Source organism: Sorex fumeus, unplaced genomic scaffold (genome assembly GCF_029834395.1).
Source record: "Sorex fumeus unplaced genomic scaffold, SorFum_2.1 ptg000061l, whole genome shotgun sequence".
Classification (NCBI taxonomy): domain Eukaryota; kingdom Metazoa; phylum Chordata; class Mammalia; order Eulipotyphla; family Soricidae; genus Sorex; species Sorex fumeus.
Window position 1 is genome coordinate 12,202,861 of NW_026606118.1, and position 22,733 is coordinate 12,225,593.

General features: G+C 41.9%; 1 protein-coding gene across 1 annotated transcript; it reads right to left on the reverse strand.

Annotated features, from left to right (window-relative positions):
• Positions 1 to 4,748: 4,748 nt before the first annotated feature.
• Positions 4,749 to 7,611, reverse strand: LOC130034692 (histone H3.1t-like; the record flags this gene model as incomplete). The annotated part of the gene is made up of 3 exons (XM_056126317.1): positions 7,593 to 7,611; positions 7,497 to 7,511; positions 4,749 to 5,161 (listed from the first exon to the last, which is right to left on the reverse strand). Coding segments are annotated over exons 1-3 (447 nt in total), but the record flags the coding sequence as incomplete, so codon positions are not given.
• Between the last annotated feature and the right edge of the window lie 15,122 nt (positions 7,612 to 22,733).

The window sequence follows — 22,733 nt, forward strand, 5'->3', positions numbered from 1 at the left end:
AAGAATAGCATACTTCTCCACACTCTCGGGAACAAATATTTGCAGGAAAAGACAACTGTGCAAGGGGAAATGCTGGACACTTTAATATAAAGACTGCTTGTTGAAATAGTGATTTAATAATGTGTTATAGTCCTCTCATAGGTGATACATTTGAAACCTTGCTTAGGAGTTAACTTTTTCACCTTTGTCTTTGAAATTTGGAACAGCTCTTTTATTATCCCTGGTGAAAATAGTTCTGCAGAAAATCGTGGAAATAGAAGTAACCTATGGCAAGGTTATAAATTTCTGGGAAACGTAATGTTAAATGTAATATAATATGAAACTTAAACTTGGGAAGGAGTGTCACCAAACAGTATTTCAAAATAATGAAGTTTTTCAAATGGCCCTTGCTGCACACTCCTTCTCTTCTCTACATCAATATTAATAAGACAGGTAAGAGTGCCTTCATTTAACCATTGTTGAATACTTTTTACTTTCTTTTTTCCAAAGAACATTGTAAGATCTTTTTGTTATTTTTTAAAAGACTACTACATTAAGATCAAGAAAAGAGGTCGAATTCCTAATAATTGCAGGTGCATGGCACTTACTGCTAATTGGACGTGTCTGCTTTTAGCAAATCTGGGAGCTGCTAAAAGCTCCAGTTGCTATACAGCTGCTTTAACAGCACACGTGTACACAGACACCGTACATTCCCCTCTGCTAAAGCTAGCTGACTGCAAAGTCTACCTTCCAAAATGCACTTCTTCAACGAAATGTATAGAGCCAGAAATTGAGACAGACAGAGAATGTAGAGTAGAATGTGCAAGAAAATGCATGTAAGAAATTTTCATTAATATATTCTTCCAATAAGATAGATTCCTATTATAATGTGTTAGATCACATTGAGTACTCCAGAGAGTAAGCAACAAATATACCACCAGCACTTTGTGAATTAAAGCCAACCTTTAACTCTCAAATGATTAATGGATTTCCCAGTTGGAATTTCTGACCATATATATGTAAATATTATTAAAGTTAGCAAGTGCTCTCTCTTATTCCATTACTAGGAGTCCACCAATCATAACCCAAAGGAAATCCCAATGAATCTCAATGGATCTCTCTCCAAAGAAGTTAGAATCTGGTGATGGTCCTGGTATAGAATTACTGCAACCATACAACCAAAATTCCAGTACTATTGTCAAAAAAATTTTAAGACAAATCAGTTTCAAATAAAAATTATCTAGAGTCAAATGGCAAAATCAGAGCTGGCTTAAGTTTGGGTCGTGAATGCTGACACGTAGAAGACAGCCATGTGTTCTTGCAGATTTAACTAGTCTTTTGAAACGTGGTTTGAAGAGTCTGTACAGTCGTGCTTAGACCATTTACACAATTCAGACAGCAACTTCTCAAGATGGTCTGCTATCACCTCAGTGCACAAAAGCAATCTTTTTTCTTCACTTTGGTTAATTTCTCAGGTTTCTCCCCAAATAAAGTCTGGGTTCCTGGAAGAAAAGCTTATCAAAGCACAATGAATACACCAAATTCTGACTTCATTTTCCACTGAAAGAAAATGTTTTTAAAAAGTCAGACACTATTTCCAGAACAGAAATCTTCTAGTTGGCCATGGACTTCTCAAATTTCCTATCATCAGAATTGGCTACCTTGGATGCAAAAACAAATCACTGTCACTGTCCTCCCATTGTTCATTGATTTGCTCAAGCGGGCCCAGTAACATCTCCATTTTGAGACTTGTTGTTTACTGTGTTTGGCATATTGAATATGTCACGAGTAGCTTGTCAGGCTTTGCCACACGGGCAAGATACTCTCGGTAGCTTGCTGGGCTCTCCAAGAGGGGCAGAGGAATTAAACCCGGCTCAGCCCGGCTGGCTGTTCACAAGGCAAACACCCTACTGCTGTGCTATCACTCCTAAACAATTCACTAAAACAATCTTGTGCTTGTACATTCAAAAAGAAGAGACTTTTACTTCAAAAAGGAAAAGAGTTGTTCTCTTGTTTGAAAAAAAAAACTTGAAAACTTTGGAAAACTTGATAAAACTGTTCCTGATTACTTAGAAGTTTTCATTGGAAACCTGAAAAGATTCTTTATTCAAGGCATCCTTCACTGCGGTTCTAGAAAAAAAGAACAGGATGTGCCCAGAAATTGTAGCAAAATAAACTGCATAGGAAATAATCCTCTTAAATCACAACCAGAAACTAGATAAATATCCTAGATGACTTGCATCAATATATCAACAAAGACACCAATCATTCACTTGTAACAGTGAGAGTGTTAAAAGGAAATTGCAAACATTCCCTTTAAAAGTCTCTTTTAAATACCCAGGAAACAGTGAATATCAGAAACAGTGAAGTGGGTAACTTTTGCTTTCTGGAAAACTTTTGCAATAATGCACAGAAAGACTAATTTAGTTGCTAATAAATGTGTCAATGGAGAGCTTCAGTTGTGTTTCTTTATGGATGGTGTTGAATACATAAAACCCATAAATCTAAAGAGAGAGACTACAGGGTTGGTGGTTGGTTACATAACAAAACCGAGTACCTCCTAAGGCTCTTTCCATGATAGTATCAATTCATATTCATATCTCATTCATTCTTTTTAATTTTCTCTACACTCAGGGGTTGCTCCCAGTGGAGTTCAGGGGATTGTGTGGTCCCAAGGATTGAACCCAGTCTCCTTCAGTTTATCCTTTTTACATTTAAGGCGTCTAAGCTGCAAAAACAGCCTTCTACCTGAATGCTATTACACAGCATTCATTACATGATCATGTGAATCCTGCTTTCTATGTCACTGTAAGATTTTGCAGAGAGGCAACTGCTCATTAGTCCCATGGAAGTCTTGTGACTTATTTCTCAATGAGAGATTTTTGTGGTCAGATTTGGAGCCAATCCTTGTTCCCTGCACCCACCCACCCACTCACCCTCCCACCCACCATAGTGTTAAAACATTATACAAATACAATCAGCTGCCCTTCTTCTTGTGCCCCAGATCATGGAACACAAATCCATGCTCTCCTTTCCCCAGAAAAATATGGTGGCATGTGGTCATCGAGATAAGCCTTGCAAGCCTTCTGCCGGCTTGCCTTGCAACACATTTGCTGTTGGATTTTGAGAAGTTCTATGTCCTTCTTGTTTCCATCTTACTCACAAAGAAGCAAATTATTCACCATCGCCACTCTTTTATGCTTCCACAGTGTTTTAATGGTGCTTATCAAAAGCAATCTCCCAAAATTTAGGATCTGTAAGTAGCTTGACCCGAGGTTCATCAATACACACAGCTTACACACAATTGTACATACTCTTTAAGTTTCTTTATCCTTTCTATCATAGTGCTGCTTTCATTGTTTTCACCCAGCACACAGTAAGTATCAAATGAATAAATACATGGAGTAATTGCAATTTTTCTTTTAGCATTTGCTAGACAAATTTGGGCACATTTTCTATACCTAAATTTATTTCACAGTTTAAGAGTTTCACAATATTATCTGGGTAAGCACTGTGAAATATGTTTGGAAAGTTGGCCTTTAAGCTTTATAATACATAGTTGATTCACTCTTGGAAGGTCAAATTCAGTTTTCCTAAACTACTTTTAGCTTATACTAATGACCAAGATAGGGATTTTTGAGTGGCACAGTGTACACTGGAAAAAATGTAGGAGAGTAATTTTTGTTTCCAACCAAGGTCTCCACAAATGTACTCAAAGACAATTGCAAATGGATCTTCTCAAGAGCACTATACATAATAACAAAATACTGGAACCAAAATGATTTTCTATGAAAACCTAAATTCTCAAAAAGAAATAATCTACTTAGAATAGAAATAAGACCGTCCATCATATCTAAGTTGCTCTAAGATATATTCACTCGTATCATTTGTCATCCCATTGATCATCAATTTGCTCAGGCGGGCTCCATTAATGTCTCAGCTCGTCCCTGTAGCATGCTAGTGTAGCCCAGTAGCATCTGCTCGCTCTAGGAACACGAAGATCCTCAAACCATTTGTTCAGGGTTTTGACGAAGAAGTCTGACAATCTTGTAGGTGGGCTGCCACACGTCCTTTTGACGTCCTGTGGAATCCAATCAGTAATGGCTCTAGTCCAGCAGTCATCTCTAAATCACATTACGTGTCTGGCCCATCTGATTTTCAACACCGTGGCAAATGAGGCAGCGTCCCTGATCTTCCATCATCGATGGAGGTTGGAACTCCGGATTCCTTCTCTCACTTGAGTGAAGTGTGATACTCCAAGCATAGCTCTTTTGATTCCTCTTTGGGTGATCCGAATAGCATTCTCATCCTGTTTTTATAGGGCCCAAGTCTCTGAGGCATATGTTAGTGCAGGGAAAATGGTGGAGTCGAAAAGACATGCCCAGAGCTGAAGATTCTTCATCCTCTTAACAACTTCTTTATCACTTCTGGAGGTGTTCCACACCACTCTCTTCCTCCTGCGCAGTTTTGGCGCCAAGTCGTTCCTCGTGTTGAGTTCTCAACCCAGGTATACATAGCTGCTGCATTCGGAGATGTTCGTTCTATAAGATATATCATTAAATTTAAATGGGTGTAAGAGAGTATATGCATCAATATGTTTTGAAATTCTTTAGCTAAGTATATCACACTCACTGTCATCCTGTTAATCATTGATTACTTGGGTGCCAGTAGCAGTCTCCATTTGTACCAGCCCTGAGATTTTAGCATTGTAAACTTTATTCTCTCTCTCTCTCTCTCTCTCTCTCTCTCTCTCTCTCTCTCTCTCTCTCTCTCTGGATGTGGCACGCCTGCTGGATGTCCTTGGGCAAAATGGTGATGCACTTGACGGGGAATATGCAGAGGTTGGTGTCCTGGAAGAGCCCCACCAGGTAGGCCTCACACGCCTTCTGCAGCACCATGATGGCTGAGCTCTGGGAGCAAAGGTCAGTCTTGAAGTCCTGCGGGATCTCACGCACCAGCCGCTGGAACGGCAACTGGCGGATGAGCAGCTCGGTGGACTTCTGGTAGCAGCGGATCTCAAGTAGCGCCACTGTGTCGGGCTGGAAGCGGTGCGGCTTCTTCACACCGCCCGTGGCTGGCATGCTCTTGTGGGCCACCTTGGTGGCCAGCTGCTTGCGGGGTATCTTCTCACCCATTGACTTGCACACCATCTGCTTAGTACGAGCCCTCTCGTTCTTCCCAACTCAGCTGGAGACTCCTTCAGGGTTAGGGGAATGAGATCCATTTTAGCTACTGTTGTTGGCATATTTGGTACATCACAGGTGGCTTACCAGTCTCTGCCATGCGGGCTGGATACCCTCGGTAGCTTGCCAGGCTCTCTGGGAGGGCTAAGTATTACTATACTTAGCTGTACTTATAGCTAAGTTTATATATATATATATATATATATATATATATATATGTGTGTGTGTGTGTGTGTGTGTGTGTGTGTGTGTGTCTGTATAACAATTTTTGTGAAGTTATAGGAAAAATAATTGCTCTAGGAAGCAGCCTGGGCATGAATGGTACTTTCTGTTCTACTTTTGAGTCACACCAATCATTGCTCAAGACTTACTCCCGGCTTTGAGCTTACAGATCACATCTGTCAGGGGACCAAACCAGGGAACCAAACCAGGGATCAGCAGCACCGGGGATCAAATTTGAGTTGATCACATGCAAGCAAGTGTCTTACCTTTGGAATATGTCTCCAAGACTCAATGTTACTTGAATTTTAATTTTACTCAATATGTTACTTGATCACTTTTTTTAAAAAAATTTATTACATTATACCAATTTAGTTGTTTAATTTCTTTCTTTCTTTCTTTCTTTTTGGAAAATAATAAATGTTGACAAGGTTACAGAGAAATTGAAACCATCATACACTGCTGGTAGAAAGTTAAAAATTGTGCATGCATTTGACAGTTGTTCAAAATGCTACAGATACAAAAAAAAAATAGGGGGGAGGCCAGAGAAATAGTACAGCAAGTAGAGCACTTACCTTGCACATGATCTACCCAGGTCCAATCCCTGGAATCCCATACAATTCCCTGAGCACTGCCAGGAATAACTCCTGAGTGCAGAACAAAGAGTAACTCCTGAGCATGAATGTCAGTGGCCCCAAAACAAAACAACAACAACAAACAAACAAATAAAAAATGGTAACAATAGAGTTACCATAAGATTCAGTAGTTTCATTCTTAGGTATGGACCAAAATGTATTAAAATACATCTACATAAACATTTGATTTTGTTTCTTTGTTTGAGGCTACATCCAGTAGTGCTCAGTGCTCCACATTCAGGTTTCACTCCTTGTGAGGCTCAGAAAACTCTATGTGATGACAGGGATTGAACCCAGGTTAGGAGTGTGCAAAGTAAATGTCCTACCTGCTATACTTTCTCTCTGGCCCCATCCACATAAAACCTGAAAAATGGAAGCTCAGTGTCTATCAACTAATACATAGGAAAAATGTGCTATACCCATAGCATTGTAGCACTGTCTTTCCATTGTTCATCAATTTGCTCGAGTGGGCCCAGTAACATCTCCATTGTGAGACTTGTTGTTAGTGTGTCTGGCATATCGAATATGTCACGGGTAGCTTGCCAGGATTTGCCGTGCAGGCAAGATACTCTCAGTAGCTTGCTTGGCTCTCTAAGCAGGGTGGAGGAATTGAACTCGGATCAGTCAGGTAGGCCACATGCAAGGCAAATGCCCTACCCACTGTGCTATTGCTCCAGCCCGCTATACCCATACAAAGAAATATTATTGCAGATAATTATGGATAACATCATGGATGATCCTTAAGAACATAAAGCTGCCAGATACAAAAGGCCAGATAGAGTACTTCTTCTAATTCATAAAATGTCCAAAACATGACCCCATTGTAATCAAAAGGAACAAAACATGCTTGAAAGTAGATTGCTCTTGGTTGTACAGCTGTGAATGTAATGAATTTACTAAAAATGCCTGAAAAACCTGCTTTCAATCTGATGTATGATATATATCTCAATAGTCTGTAAAATATACTTTCAAAAGTAGTATATCATATACGACATCATTTTATAAACGTATCCAGCAAAGGAAATGATGATTCTGAAGAAAAGATGGAGAGAGAGAGAGAGAAAGAAAGAGAGAGAGAAAGAAAGAAAGAAAGAAAGAAAGAAAGAAAGAAAGAAAGAAAGAAAGGGGGAGGGAGGGAAGGAAGGAAGGAAGGAAGGAAGGAAGGAAGGAAGGAAGGAAGGAAGGAAGAGTGAGCCCAGAATGATAGTACGGAGTGTGAGAGGCTTGCCTTGATGCAGCTGAGCCAGCTTCAATCCCCATTAACCCCACCAAGTGTGATCACACCCCAAGTGTGATCCAGAAGGGAATCTCTCAGGGATCCCTTCTGGAGCAGAGTGCCCCGAGCTCTCCAACAATGATCCCTGAGTTCAGAGCCAGGAGTAAGCCCTGAGTACTTCTAGGTATGGCTTAAAAGTAGCAACAAACAAAACCACCAATAATCAGAAACATCTATAATCAGAAGTGGAGGTCTGGGCATTACCTCTCATAAATATTTCTGCAATAAGAGAAAAAATATATTAGGGGTTTATCTCCCACAGTCCAGCTGCCTATTCAATGATTCATTCATTAAAGATACTTACAGCTGCCAGGGACATGTTTGTAATGCACTTGCTTAATCTCCCGGTTAATCCCGGTGCACTCACAATTTAAGAGCTTTTGGGGTACAAAATGTCCCAACAACTATTCTTTCAACTTATGCATCACAACAGACTCAAAGGAAAGAGAACGTCTGACCTCTGGTTATTCCACACTTTGAAATCATTCAGTGAAAGTTTGCTTTTGCTTTTAATCTATTTTTTTTTGCAGATGACCACATTGATATGTGGGATTATATGAAGAATGCAGAACAACCTAAGAATGTGGGCTGACACTAGAAAATCAATACCTCATCTCATATAGAATTTCTTCTCTACCAGGCACTGTTTTTGTTCTAGTAAAATAGATCCATAGACCTAGAGATACAGAGATAGATCGCTATACATAAATCGACCTTCATTTAAATGCCGCAACAACCCCTTATTTCTTTTTCCCCCTCCAGGGACCACAAACTGTAGACCCATCTGGATGGTTACCCCAGGAATCAAGCTCAGAATCTCACATGTGTCCTGTATACATTTTTAAATTTTTTTAAATTTTTATTAAATTTTGAGATCTCCAAGCCTACTTGGATTGGGGCTGAGCATCCTCCACCCAGATCCTCCGAATTCCAGTAGGCGGGGGTCACACGCACCAACTGGCCCCCTGACACCGTGTAATCCCATCAGTGACCAAGACCCAGAGACTATAAAAACCAACCCCCGGAAGAGAACAGTGCAGTCTCCTGCCCCCGCTCCTGGCTGTCCTCGCCGGGGCCCCTTGGAAGGGAGCAGGTTGAGCTTTCCTCCCCGCCCCGACCAGGGCTCTGGCAGCCGAAGACGTCCAGGACCAGCCACCACCATGCTGAGACCACTCTCTGCACACCTGAAGGTACCGGCAGAGGAACCAAGGCAAGCGGGCCCCCGGGGGGGGGGGGGGGGGGCTGAGATCTGGCGCCGTGTAATCCCATCAGCAGCCAAGACCCAGAGACTATAAAAATCAGCTCCTGGAACCGCGCTGCCGCTTTCGCAGCCACACAACATCTTATTATGACATCTTATTATCTCATTCCTACTTTAGACAAACTGACAGGCTACCGAATGTAACCTACCCACATGTCAGAGTCCGTCAAACTCCCCGTGGCGTACCCAATATGCCAAATACCAGTAACAATGATGGGTCTCATTCTCCTAAAGAGCCTTGAATATAGCACTAATCTCAGGGCTAGGATGAAGGAGACGTTCATCCTAGGGGCCTGCTGGAGGTAAGTAAAGTAAAGTAAAGGCCCTCCCGTTGATCATCGATTTGCTCGAGCGGGCCCAGTAACGTCTCCATTGGAGACTTTGTTGTTACTGTGTCTGGCATATCGAATACTCTCGGTAGCTTGCCGGGCTCTCCGAGAGGGGCGGAGGAATCGAACTCGGGTCGGCCATGTTGGCTGCGTGCAAGGCAGACGCCCTACCCGCTGTGCTATATAACAGGATGGTCGTGAATTTTTATTAATGAGACACCATGAGGCACAGTTATAGACTTACAAATTTTTGTGCTTGGGTTTCAATTATACAATGATCAAATACCCATCCCTCCACCAGTGCCCATTTCCCACCACCACGGATCCCAGTATCCCTCCCACCCCCCATCCCCCCATCCCACCCTGCCTCTGTGACAGGGCATTCCCTTTTGTTCTCTCTCTCCTTTTGGGTGTTATGCTTGTGCCATCTTTAAGGCACTTGTATCCAAAGATTCCTCAGAATCAAGCTGTTGGGATCACCTACATGCTTGTGGATAGCATGGGGGTCCTGGCTGGACAGGTACTTTCAACCACTGGGCCTCTTTTCAGAGCCCGTCACCCCATTATTAACTTTAGTTAATCACTTAATCACTTAACTTCCCGTTAGTCGTCGATTTGCTCGAGCGGGCGCCAGTAACATCTCCATTTGTCCCTGTCGCGTGCTAGTGTAGCCCAATGGCATCTCTTCGCTCCGGGAACATGGAGGGCCTCAAACCGATCGTTCATGACCTTGACAAAGAAGTCTGACCATCTGGTAGGTGGGCGGCCACGCGGTCTCTTGACATCCCGTGGAATCCAATCAGTAACAGCTCTAGTCCAACGGTCGTCTTTAAATCTCATTACGTGACCAGCCCATCTGATTTTCGACACCTTGGCAAATGAGACAGCGTCCCTGATCCTTGATCGTCGACGGATGTCAGAACTCCGGATTCGTTCTCTCATTTGAGTGAAACGTGATATTCCAAGCATAGCTCTTTCTATTCTTCTTTGGGAGACCTGAATGGCGTTCTCATCTTGTTTGCGTAGGGCCCAGGTCTCTGAGGCATATGTTAATGCAGGAAGAACAGTGGAATCAAAGAGATGTGCCCGGAGCCGGAGGTTCTTCGTCCTCTTAGCTATTTCTTCGACGTTCTTGAAGGCGTTCCAAGCCGCTCTCTTCCTCCTGCGCAGCTCGGGTGCCAGGTCATTTGTCATGTTGACCTCTCGACCTAGGTACACATAGCTGTTGCATTCGGAGATGGTCGTTCCATTGAGAGCGAATGGGGCGTCAGGAACAAGGCTGTTTCTCATAAACTTTAGTTAATAATCAAACAAAAAATGGAGGCTTGAGGCTGGAGCGATAGTACAGCGGGTAGGGCATTTGCCTTGCACGCAGCTGACTTGGGTTTGATTCCCAGCATCACATATGGTCCCCTGAGTGCCGCAAGGAGTAATTCCTGAGTGCAAAGTCAGGAGTAATCCCTGTGCATTGCTGAGTGCCACAAGGAGTAATTCCTGAGTGCAAAGTCAGGAGTAATCCCTGTGCATTGCTGAGTGCCACAAGGAGTAATTCCTGAGCGCAAAGTCAGGAGTAATCCCTGTGCATTGCTGAGTGCCACAAGGAGTAATTCCTGAGTGCAAAGTCAGGAGTAATCCCTGTGTATTGCTGAGTGCCACAAGGAGTAATTCCTGAGTGCAAAGTCAGGAGTAATCCCTGTGCATTGCCGAGTGTGACCCAAAAAAAGCAAAAAAAAAAAAAAAAAAGGAGGCCCTGGGTTGCTTGCTCAGTGTCATATGTCCTAGAAGGGGTCCCACAGAAACACCCCCCCTCAAACAGCCTTATTCTGGAAGCTCTACTCTAGTTCTCCTCTAGTCTAGCTCTTTATCTTCATCCCAGCTTGATATATAAGTGAGTTGTCACAGGCTGTGCTTTCTCCAATATTTCCCATCACAGTTAAAGGCATTCACATTCTAAGTCATACCCTAAGTTGTGCCTTCGCCTTCCTCAAGCAGATTCATCCACACTGCATGGGGTTCTTGGGTTTCACCCTGAACTCAAAAACAGTAATCACCATGTTCTCTGTTAGTCAGTGGTTCTATTATGTAACTGTTCTCTGTATTTTAATGGGGGGGAGTGAATGATTAGAAAGTCCACCTGTTATGTTGAAATATATAGGCATTTTACAAAATTCCAAAAAGAATCACAAACCCATTTAAGAAAAATACCACAGAAGCCAGAGAGATATAGGGGTGAAGACCTTTTCCTCATATGAACTGACTTAACAGATTCAGTTTCCACATATGGTCCCCAGAATACAGCCAGGAGTGAGTCCTGAGGATAGCTGAGTATGGCACCAAAACAAGAAAACAAACAAATAAAACAACCTACTTATGAAGAAAAAAAGAAAAGAAAATTTCCAAAAACCCATAAGAGTTATACAGAGATCACTTAAAAAAAATTAGTACACTATAGACCAAACATGATTGTCACCTATTGCCTCTTTTGCAAACCACAACACCCAATAAGAGAGAGAGAGAACAAAAGTGAATCCCCTGCCACAGAGGCAGGGGGGATGGGGGGAATGGGGGGTGGGAGGGATACTGGGATTCGTGGTGGTGGGAAATGGGCACTGGTAGAGGGATGGGTATTTGATCATTGTATAATTGGAACCCAAGCACAAAAATTTGTAAGTCTACAACTGTACCTCATGATGTCTCACTAATAAAATTTTTAAAAAATTTTTTTTAAAAATTAGTCAGCTCTATCATGTAGCAGCAAAATGCATGACTTTGTCTTTTCATACGGCTGAATAGTTTTCCATTGTGCACATGTACCATAGTTTCTTCATCATCTGCTCTTGGACATTTGGTTTTTTTTGTTTTTTCAGATTCTGGCCACTGTGAATAGTGCTGCAATGAACATAGGGGTGGAGGTGCCATTTCTTCATTATGCTTTTGACTTTCTATGGGACTATCATATGCCCAAAGGCAATAGAAATAAGAGCAGAAGAACCAGTCTTCAGTAGGAAGCTTGACCCTGGGGCAGGGATGTGGGAGGATGAGTTACAGAGTGGAACACTGCAGCAATGGGGAAATGTGCCTGCCACAGAGGCAGGCTGGAGACCTGGAGGGAAACTGAGGACAATAGTGGAGGGTAGTGGACAGCGGTGAACAGATTAGTATTGGTACATTGTACACTTGAAACTCTATCACAGTTATTTTTGTAACTTTGTAATTCACAGTGGTTCAATACAAAGTAAATTAATTTTTCAAAAAAAATCAGCCTTGAGGAGATAGGACAGTGGGTAGGATGCTTGCCTTGCATGTGACTGACCCAGATTCTATCTCCAGCATGCCATATTTGAGCACAGAGCCAGGGATAAACCCTGAGCACAGCTGAATGTGTTACCCCTCCCCACAACCCCCACCAAAAAAGAAAGGCATTTAATTACAAATGTGTAATATGATAAAAACCTCACCTTTAAAAAAAAGTATCCAAAAACTTTTAGTCACTCAAATATTAGAGCTACATCTCAAAAAGATAACCCCCAAAAAATCCGTTCCACTTGGAGAGCCCGGCAAGCTACCTAGAGTATCCGGCCTGCGTGGCAGAGCCTAGAAAACTCCCTGAGGTGTATTGGATATGCCATAAACAGTAACAAGTCTCACCATGGAGACGTTACTGATGCCTGCTTGAACAACTTGATGAACAACAGGAGGACAGTGCTACAGTGCTACATCTCAAAAAGAAGAGAAGTAAAAACAAACAAACAAAAAATTAAAAGGAGTAGTAGGAGCTGAAGAGAGAGTGCAGGGCTTAAAGTGCTTGCCTTGGTTTCAACTGACCTGGGTTTGATTCCCAGAATCACACATGGTATCCTAAGAATTGCCAGGAGTGATCCCTGAGCACTGAGACAGAAGTAATTGCTGAGCACCTCTCACTGTAGAAGCGGAAAAGAAAAAAGGAAAATAAAGAAGATCGATAAGAAAAAGAAGAAAGCACAGACAGGTGAATTCACATAATGGTTTGTTCATGTTTTTCCTAACAGGGAAAAGGAAAGTTAATTGCAGGGGTTGAAACAGTCAGAGTATAATAAAAACCATAATCAGAACATAAGAGCCCAAAACTAAGAATTACTTGATTATTCTGTAAGTTCAATAATACTAAATAACAGTTGTGCAGAGAATTTTAGAGGAAAATAAATCACCTCATTTTAATTACTCATACAGTTGGTTACGAAAGTACAACTTAAAGAAATAAAAAGACTTTCTCTCTGATGGTTAATATTGCTATAAAAAAACTTACAAATGTACCAAAATGAAAATATACACTTAATATTTCTGGTGAAAAAGGCACATTTTCTAAAAAGATAAAGATGCAGAAAATACAGAGAAAACAAAAGACAAAACCTAGTTTCTGTTCCCATGAATAGATATTCTAACAATTAATGACTTCTCCCTCTATATTCTTGGTGGAATTGTAAAATGGTGCAACTGTTATCATGGGGGAAAAGTATGGAAGTTGCTTACAAATTTGAAAAATAGAAATATCACAGGATCTAGTTATCCCACTTACATATTTGAAAGAATTAAATGTAGTGTCTTGCTGAGATATTTTCACACCCCAGTTTATGAGGACATTCCCCAAGAGGTGGAAGCACCCCACGTATCCAGAGACAGATGAGTAGATATTTGTACACAATCATCCCTTTCATCTTTTATTCCCAATCTCCAATCAGACTATGAGGCCTGAAGAGAACTCAGTAGTCACACTTCTTTGTATAAACACCCAACACAGTCATTCATCTATTCATTTAAAAAAACCTTGATTGAATGCCAACTCTGCCCTCAACACGTAGTATGTAATGACCACCGATGTGTAAAATGTACTTCCTCACTAAATAAACAACTGGTGAACCTGATCACAATCATTCTGTTAAACCAAAAGACATTTCCAATGATGGTCAAAATTGCTATATACAATTTTTAAAGTGTACGAAACAAAAATACACAGATGTGTTCAACACAAAATAGCAAACATTTAAAGAGTACTTATTATATTGCAGGAGCTTTTCTAAGTATCATCATCACCTCCAATTTACACAGATACAACCGAAATTCTGAAAAGTTAATGAACTTGCCAAAGATTACACAGCTAAAATCCCACTGTGTCAAGAAATGAACATCAGCAGACTAATTTCAGAGTCAGTGCTAATAACCACCCTGCCCTATTTGGCCACATGAATTCTCTGCTAAGCCTAAGGGAAACAATACTAATAATACTGTGCACTTATCCTGTAAGAGCTCACAGATTAGCAGGGAAGAAAGAGAACTGTAATATGAAATGAGTGCCACGACACAGACAGAAGTATAGGAGCAAAGAGAAGGCTCTAATGAAAATTTTTAAAGCACTAGACAATTTTATAGACAGAAACATTTAAAAACAATTTTATAGGGAGAAACATTTAAAGTGAGCCTTGATGGACAAAGCAGTAGAAGAAAGATAAAAAAGAGGAAATGAACTGCAAGAAGAGGAAAAGAAGAGACTGCAATGCCTACGACACTGGGATGGACTTTACACATAAAGAGAAATGGACAGTGCTGTTGATTGCTAGGGAACAGAGTCAGCCAAAGTCACTCTCACATGATCTATCAGAATTGGGACAATTTTCTCCCTCTAGAGCTGAGCAGAGCAGACAGACCCAGCCACAAGCCACAACTGCAACCTCGCTGACAACAGTCGTTGCAGGCTGTCATAGGTGGTTCAGGAAGTGGAAGAGGAAAGCCACTCCCATCACCTTAGAACAGAACAGGCCTAATGCACTTCTTTTTCTAGAAAAGGGGGTCCTCAAGGATCCTCTGTCAATTCTTGGCCATTTGGGCTGAAAATTCAGTGCAAGGGTTGAAAGAGGCTGTCTGAGCTGGGCTATGCAATGAAAATATTACCCCTATAGCTGAGATGCTCAGGGGCTTTTAGTGCATTGGGGGGGTCTCAAAAGCTGTACCCAGAGATGCTCAGGGGATCATCTGGTCCCAGGTATCAAACCAGGATCGGCCATCTGCAAGACATGGACCTTAATCCTTAACTATCTCCGAAGCCCCCGTTATACTTTAAACTAAATCCTACGATTGAAGGAGATGAGATAAAAGTGCTAAACAAAAGAGGCATTGAGTGGCAATCATGTTTGGTCAATAGTCTACTTTCAGCATGCTTCTCCCATCCTGGGAGGATCCTCCCAACACCCTTTATTTGGTGCTCCTTTTTCTATCTGAGCTCCCTTTTACCCTAATAAAAATTTTTTAAAAAATAAAAAATAAATAAAAATCTTGACCTCATTAAAAAAAAAGTCCTAAACAAATGACATAGGAGAAATTTCCAGAGTGGACCAGATTCTAAACAATTGGGCATCTGAAGACATAAACTACTAACACTGACACAGACACACATTGTTGCATATTAGCCCTAAGTGATTTAAGCTTCATCAGTGAGTCGCCCCTTTTCCTTCCCCTAGAGAAGCTTATAGTATTCTTACAAGCACTCCTAATCCTCCAAGTTTATCTTTAATCTTTCCTTTGTTTTTACCTCTCACTGTCACCATTCCCCAAGTCAGGCTTGGTTATTTTTAAGTCAGACCTTCTGGTGATTCTGGACTTTGTAGTGGATCACATGCCCTTCTCTTTTCCCTATAACCTTTTTGTATTTTACTATAGAGCAATGTTCTTTGCTTAAACACAGAAAGACAACTATGCTATACATATCTACTCCTGGACATCCATCATAATTACTTGACTCAGACTTTGGTTCCCATAGTTCCTAACACCCTAAAAGGGCAGTCCTGTCGTGGGACTTGAATGGACCTGGGGCAAGAAGCAAAGGTACCCTGGCATGGAAATGGGACAGTCTAGAAAGCATAAAAACACAGTCTTGATGCAAGCTTCTATGACTTAAAAGACAGGACCACGATGGTGAAGGAAAACCTAAATCAACCTGAGGACATACTCTGGGATTTACAGTAAAAGTCTTGCTGTCTTCAGAGTCCAGAGAACGAAGTTTTGGAATCTGTATCTCTTGCCGTGCTTATCCAAATAATTAGAATTGTTTAGTATAAAGGGAAAGAGAAAAAGCAATATAGATGCAGCTAGGAGAAAAAGCATCTCCTTGAGTTAATCTGCCCAGGAGAATTGCCTCCATCAAAATGCTTTACCTCTGTAAATGATCAATCACACTTACATGCAGTCCTATACCTTGAACCCCCTCAGATGTTCTATTGCATTAAATGGGATATTTTTTACCATCTATCCATGAGTCCCTCCCCCTCTTTGTTCTGCTTGGGAATCCTGGAGAGGCAGTTCTCAGCCACTACACACATCACACACACTTGAATTTGCACATACATAGGAGTCAGAACAAGTTCTGCTAATGTTTGTTTTCTTTTGTTAAAATGGACTATTAAATACTTGTTTAAAAAATTACAAAGAAAACGTGAAGATGGAAAATGAGAGCAGATCAATACATAGTAAAGGCCCAGGTGAGCATTTAAAGAGGTGAGAACACTTTTCTATGCTCAGGGATGGAGCTGATTTCTGTAGAACTTGGCCTATTCATAAATGGCAAGAATGGAAAAGTACTTAGATGATGTTGATTTCAAAGATATACAAGATCCCTCATGGAAATCCATCTCAAGCTGCCTGTTGAATCTTGAAGGACAACACAAGCAATTTTATTTCCAGATTCATCATCAGGAGTACGGAACCATTCACAGAGTAGGTTTTTCACCATTTTTTTGTGGAATAAGAATAGAAAAAGGGGGGATGGAGGGAAGGATGAAAGGAGAGAAAGAAAGGGAAAAAAGAGACAGCAAGTGAGGTTCATGTATGAAAAAGGTATGAAACCAAAAGGAGAGGAGGAAAGAACTTGTGTTGGTAAGAAATTGAAGCATATCTCTAACACTGACAAGCTCAGGATCAATTCAATCTGAATTGCAAGAGGAAATAAATCAATCCACATTCATCTATGGGGTGGTCCAATATGGTGAAACAGAATCAGAGATGTGGGGTGCTATACTGCAAGGACTTCATGTCATTTGAGAGTGAAGGCACGTGTCCTAGTGATAACCAATTCTTGACAGATACTACTCAGAACTCTGAAGACTTTTATCATCCTGATTAAAAAGGTAAAGGTAAAGACCCTCCCGTTGATCGTCGATTTGCTCAAGCGGACCCAGTAACGTTTCCATTGGAGACTTTGTTGTTACTATGTTTGGCATATCGAATACTCTCCGTAGCTTGCTGGGCTCTCCGAGAGGGGCGGAGGAATCGAACTCAGGTCAGCCATGTTGGTCGCTTGTAAGGCGAACGCCCTACTGCTGTGCTATCGCTCCAGCCCTGATTATGCTGGTTAAAAGCACATAGAAAGTAGAGAGAGAAATAGTACAGCAGGTAGGGTGCTTGCATTGCATGTGGCCAACCTGGGTTCAATCTTCAACGCTCCATCTGGACCCCCAAGCACCACCGAGAGTAATTTCTAAGTGCATAGTCAGAAGTAACTCCTGAGCATCACTTGGTGTGACCCCCCCAAAATTTAAAAGCTCAAAAAAAGCCAGCGAGGTTTTATATCTATCTCAAGCATCAAGTTAGCCCTCAACAGTATGATTTTAGAATAGGACAATAGTGATAGCTGCTCTTGTTTATGTAACACTCACAAGTCAGGGATGTTGTTAAGCTTTTCATGTCTCAGCTCATTTAACTCTCACAAAAACTATATAAGATACATACTAGTACAGAAATATTCATCTTTTTCTTTTATTAGCAATAGCACAACTGTATTTATTCAGTATTATAGTTATCTTGTCACAAGTAGGCAGGTCCCACAGTTTAAGCTGAAGGCAAATATTTATTAAATGATGAGAATACTTTTTTCTTTTTTAAGCTTGTTTTTTGCTAATTGAGTTTTTGTGGTCTACAGTGCCATTAACAGTGGTTTTCCATACACATGATTCCGACACCATCCCCAGCACCAGTGTACCCACTTCCCCCCACTTTGTAAAAGTCTTCAATTATAAACGTCCATCCCTTTCATCCTTTTCCACCAACCTAATTGTGTGAATCAGTTTTCCTGTTAGCCCTTTGTGGCCAGCTTTTGGTAGCTTTGTTGTTGTCTTATGAGAAAGACTTGTGTCATATAAAAGAGTTGTATAATGTTCATTTTTTTCCTTTTTGGATAACACCCAGCAATGCACAGGAGTTACTCCTGGCTCATGCATTCAGGAATTACTCCTGGCAGTACTTGGGGGACCATATGGGATGCTGGGAATCAAACCCGAGTCTGCTGTGTACAAGGCAAATGCCCTACCTGCTGTGCTATTGTTCGAGCCCCCTAATGTCCACTTTTTATAATTAGAAAGATAATTCAGCTAATCCAAAAAACTGACCCTAAGGATCAAATCTGGATGGGCCTACTTGGAAAAACCTCATCTTCAGAAAAAGATAAAATGTGAAATATTAGAGTAGCATCAGGACAAACCTCTACCAGAACCCCAATGTTTCATGATTAAAGAATAGTAGCATTAAGGGCTGGAGTGATAGTAAGTGGGGAGGGTGTTTGCCTTGCACACGGTGGACCTAGATTTGATCCCCGGCATCCCATATGGTCCCCTGAGCAATGCCAGGAATGATTTCTGAGTGCAGAGCCAGGAGTAACCCCTGAGCTTCGTCAGGTAGACCCCAAAAGCAGGAAAAAATAGCATCTGTCTTGTGGTCTTCATACACCAAGAAATACCTGCTGATTGATTAAAGTAGCATTAACCCTCCACATTAAAAAAGTTAGAAATGGAATTGAAGAGAATTCCAACATCATACCCACCAACTCCAAACTCAATACAAAGCAAATCAACTCAAACTCAAAATTGAGGAGCCGGAAAGATTATGTAGGCAGTAAGGTGTTTTGTTCTGGTTAAATTCCAGCACTGCAAATAGTTCTTTGAGTATCATTTGGAATGATCACTTGATCACTTGACATCCCGTTACTCATCAATTTGTTCAAGCGGGCACCAGAAACGTCTCCATTCATCCCTGTGACGTGCCAGTGTAGCCCAATGGCATCTGCTCACTCCAGGAATACCAAGAGCCTCAAACCAATCATTCAGGGTCTTGACGAAGAAGTCTGACCATCTCGTAGGTGGGCAGCCATGCACTCTTTTGAAGTCCGTGGAATCCAGTTAGTAATGGCTCTAGTCCAGTGGTCCTCTCCAAATGTCATTAGGATTACGTGTCCTGCCCATCTGATTTTCGATGCCTTGGCAAATGAGACAGCGTCCCTGATTCTTGATTGTCCACAGAGGTTGGAACTCTGGATTCTTTCTCTCACTTGAGTGAAACGTGATACTCCAAGCATAGCTCTTTTGATTCTTCTTTGGGAGACCTGAATAGCGTTCTCATTCTGTTAATGCAGGAAGAACAGTGGAATAGAAGAGATGTGCCTGGAGCTGGAGGTTCTTCATCCTCTTAGCTATTTCTTCAATGCTCTTGAAGGCATACCAAGCTGCTCTCTTCCTCCTGTACAACTCAGGTGCCAGATCATTTGTCATGTTGAGTTCTTGACCTACACATAATTGTTGCATTCAGAGATGTTCATTCTGTTGAAAGCAAATAGAACGTCAGAAACGAGTCCATTTCTCATAAACATTGTCTGTGAGATTTAGCTGTAGTACAACCTTTCCACATTCATGGTCGAAGTTGGGCAGCATTTCTGCCACTTGGCTAATGTTTGGTGTTATTAGAAGGATGTCAACAGCAAAGCGGAGATGGTGTAGTTGCCGACCGTCTATCTTCACTCCCATTCTTTCCCATTCCAGTCGTCGCATGACATTCTCAAGGATGGCAGTGAAGAGTTTTGGTGAAATGATATCAGCCTGCCAAACACCTCTCAAAATCGATGACCACTTCCTTGTAGAATGGTGAGATCCTGGTAGTGAATCCGTAATACAGCTCATGGAGGATTCTGATGTATTGAGTTTGAACTCCCTGTTTGGCTAGGGCTTTGATGACTGCTTCTGTCTCAACAGAATCAAAGGCCTTCTTTAAATCAATGAACGTTAGATAGAGCAGGCATCTTGAACTCCAGAGAAACCTCAATGAGCTTGATTACTGTGTGGGTATGGTCAATTGTGGTGAGTCCTTTTTGGAACCCGGCTTGTGAAAACCTGGCTATCATTCCAACTCATTTGGAATGATATCTGAGCATAAAGCCAAGAAAAACCCCTCATCACTTCCAGATATGTCCTTACCCCATAATTTTAATCCAACTTTGTCCAGAGACACTATTTCAGGTTTTTACCATTAGAAATTATTTCATAAGTGAGGCATGTGCACTATAAAACTAAACAAAAAACAAACAAAAAAACCAAAACTCTTTCCATTATAAATTCTCATGAACTCAGGCCAGAAAGATAATGTGGATGATGGGAGGGGGGAAAGGAATACATCATATGCACAGTTAACCCAGGGTCAGTCCCCTGTACCACATATGGTACTCCAAATTCCACCAGGAGCTGAGCACAGAGGCAGGGTCAAACCCTGGAAACATAGAATGTGGCCCAATAAAACAAACATACACACACATCTAAATTCTCATGGATGCAACCAACTTTATAATACTGTTTCTGTGATATAGAGATGTTTTGGATTAGAAAGATCTAATTATTTACAAAGACATGATATTAGAGGGAAGTCACTTGGAAACCATACTCGACATTTTGTCTTTTTGCTAAGGAATCTTTCCTGGGGCGCTCAGGGGACCATATGTGGTGCTGGGGATCAAACTAGATTGACTACATCAAGGTAAGTGCCCTTCCTACTGTACTGTCTCTCAGTCTCTGGAAATTACTTTTTTAAAAAAATTTTCATTACTGAGACACCATGAGGCACAGTTACAGACTTACAAATTTTTGTGCTTGGGTTTCAATGATCAAATACCCATCCCTCCACCAGTGCCCATTTCCCACCACCACGAATCCCAGTATCCCTCTCCCCCTTCCCCCCCCCCCCCCCGCCCAATCCCACCCTGCCTCTGTGGCAGGGCATTCCCTTTTGTTCTCTCTCTCCTATTGGGTGTTGTGGTTTGCAAAAGAGGCAATGGGTGGCAATCATGTTTGGTCTATAGTCTACTTTCAGCATGCTTCTCCCATCCTGGGAGGATCCTCCCAACACCCTTTATTTTACTACATTGCTTGGAGGCCAGCCACACATGCTAGGGGAAAAGGGAGCTCAGATAGAGAAGGGAGCACCAAATAATGGAAATTACTTTTAAAATCAAACACTCAAAATAATTGATTTCACATCCATAAGGACAGCTACTGTCAACAAAACCAAGAAGATGCCAAACTGGTGAAGTGGAAGAGGTATCAGAATACTTGGTTGCTTTGGTGGATTGTGAATAAGTACAGCTGCAAGGGACATACAGTAAGACAATTCCCCCTGAAAACTTAAAAACAGAACTGCCATTCCACCCTACCAATCCCACTTCTGGACACATATCCAAATGAATTGAAAGCTCAGTCATAGATACGTTGACATCCCTGCTCATAGCCACACTTCTTACAGTGCCTAAGAGGTGGAACCAACCCAGGTGCCCATCAATAGGTGAATGAATAAAAATGTGATATAAGCGTACAATGTCCAATTACTCTGCCTTAAAAGGAAAGCAGTCCATTCTATATCTCAGGGTGTTATGCTCCATATAGAAGCCACTCCCAGAGATGACAAATAACATATGTCACTGTCACTGTTCTCCCGTTGCCATTGTTCATCAATTTTCTTGAGCGGGCCCAGTAACGTCTCCATCATGAGACTTTGTTGTTACTGTGTTTGGCATATCGAATACATCACGGGTAACTTGCCAGGCTTTGCCATGCGGGCGAGATACTCTCAGTAGCTTGCCGGGCTCTCCGACAGTGGCGGAGGAATTAAACTCGAGTTGGCCATGTTGACTGCGTGCAAGGCAAATGCCTTACCCGCTGTGCTATTGCTCCAGCCCAATAACATATGATTTTGCTTATATGAAGTACCCAACACAGTCAAATTCACAGAAGCCAAAAAGAAGAATGACGGTTGCTGAGGGTGGGGTGGGGTGGGGAGGGAAGTGGTGCACTGTAGTGTAACAGGATAGTTATGTAAAACGGGAAATCCTGGGGGTCAATTGCACAGAAACGTGAATGTACTTAAATCACGTGAATGCCAAACCAACAAAATTAGTCAAAATGGTAAATACAAAATATCATAAGGTGGTACTAATATACTATTTTGTTTTTTCTTAAAAACTTATCTCAAGCCACCCCTGGCTGGTGCCAGATAATCTCATCTTTGGTCACCATCCAGATCACATGTCCTTCTCTCCCAGAAGGGAGCAACATGACACTCGCCATAACTATTCTGCCAGACCCTGCACCAGACTGTTTCACTGGGGATGCCCCAGAGTGGGGCAGATGAGACCCCTCTCCACCCCAAGGGACCCAACCCTTGCAGCCGAAAAGCTCCAGAACCCAACCACCAACCTGATCATGGCTACTCTTCGCATGCTCAGGCTGATCCTCACCCATGAATGAACCCTCCGAAAACCCAGGTATGCGGAACTTTGTGACTGAAAACTCTGGGTTCAACAGGACCGGGAACGAATACCCTCTGCTTTTAGAGCCCCCTCCCCCCTGATTCCATCCCCCTACCCCACCCCCGTATTCGAGGACTCAGCAGTCACGCCCATAAGCCACCCCTGTCTGGCATCAGATAATCTTGTCATTGGCCCCCAACCAGACCATGAATCCTTCTCTCCCGGAAGGGAGCAACATGACGCTCATTATGACCATGCCGCCAGACCCC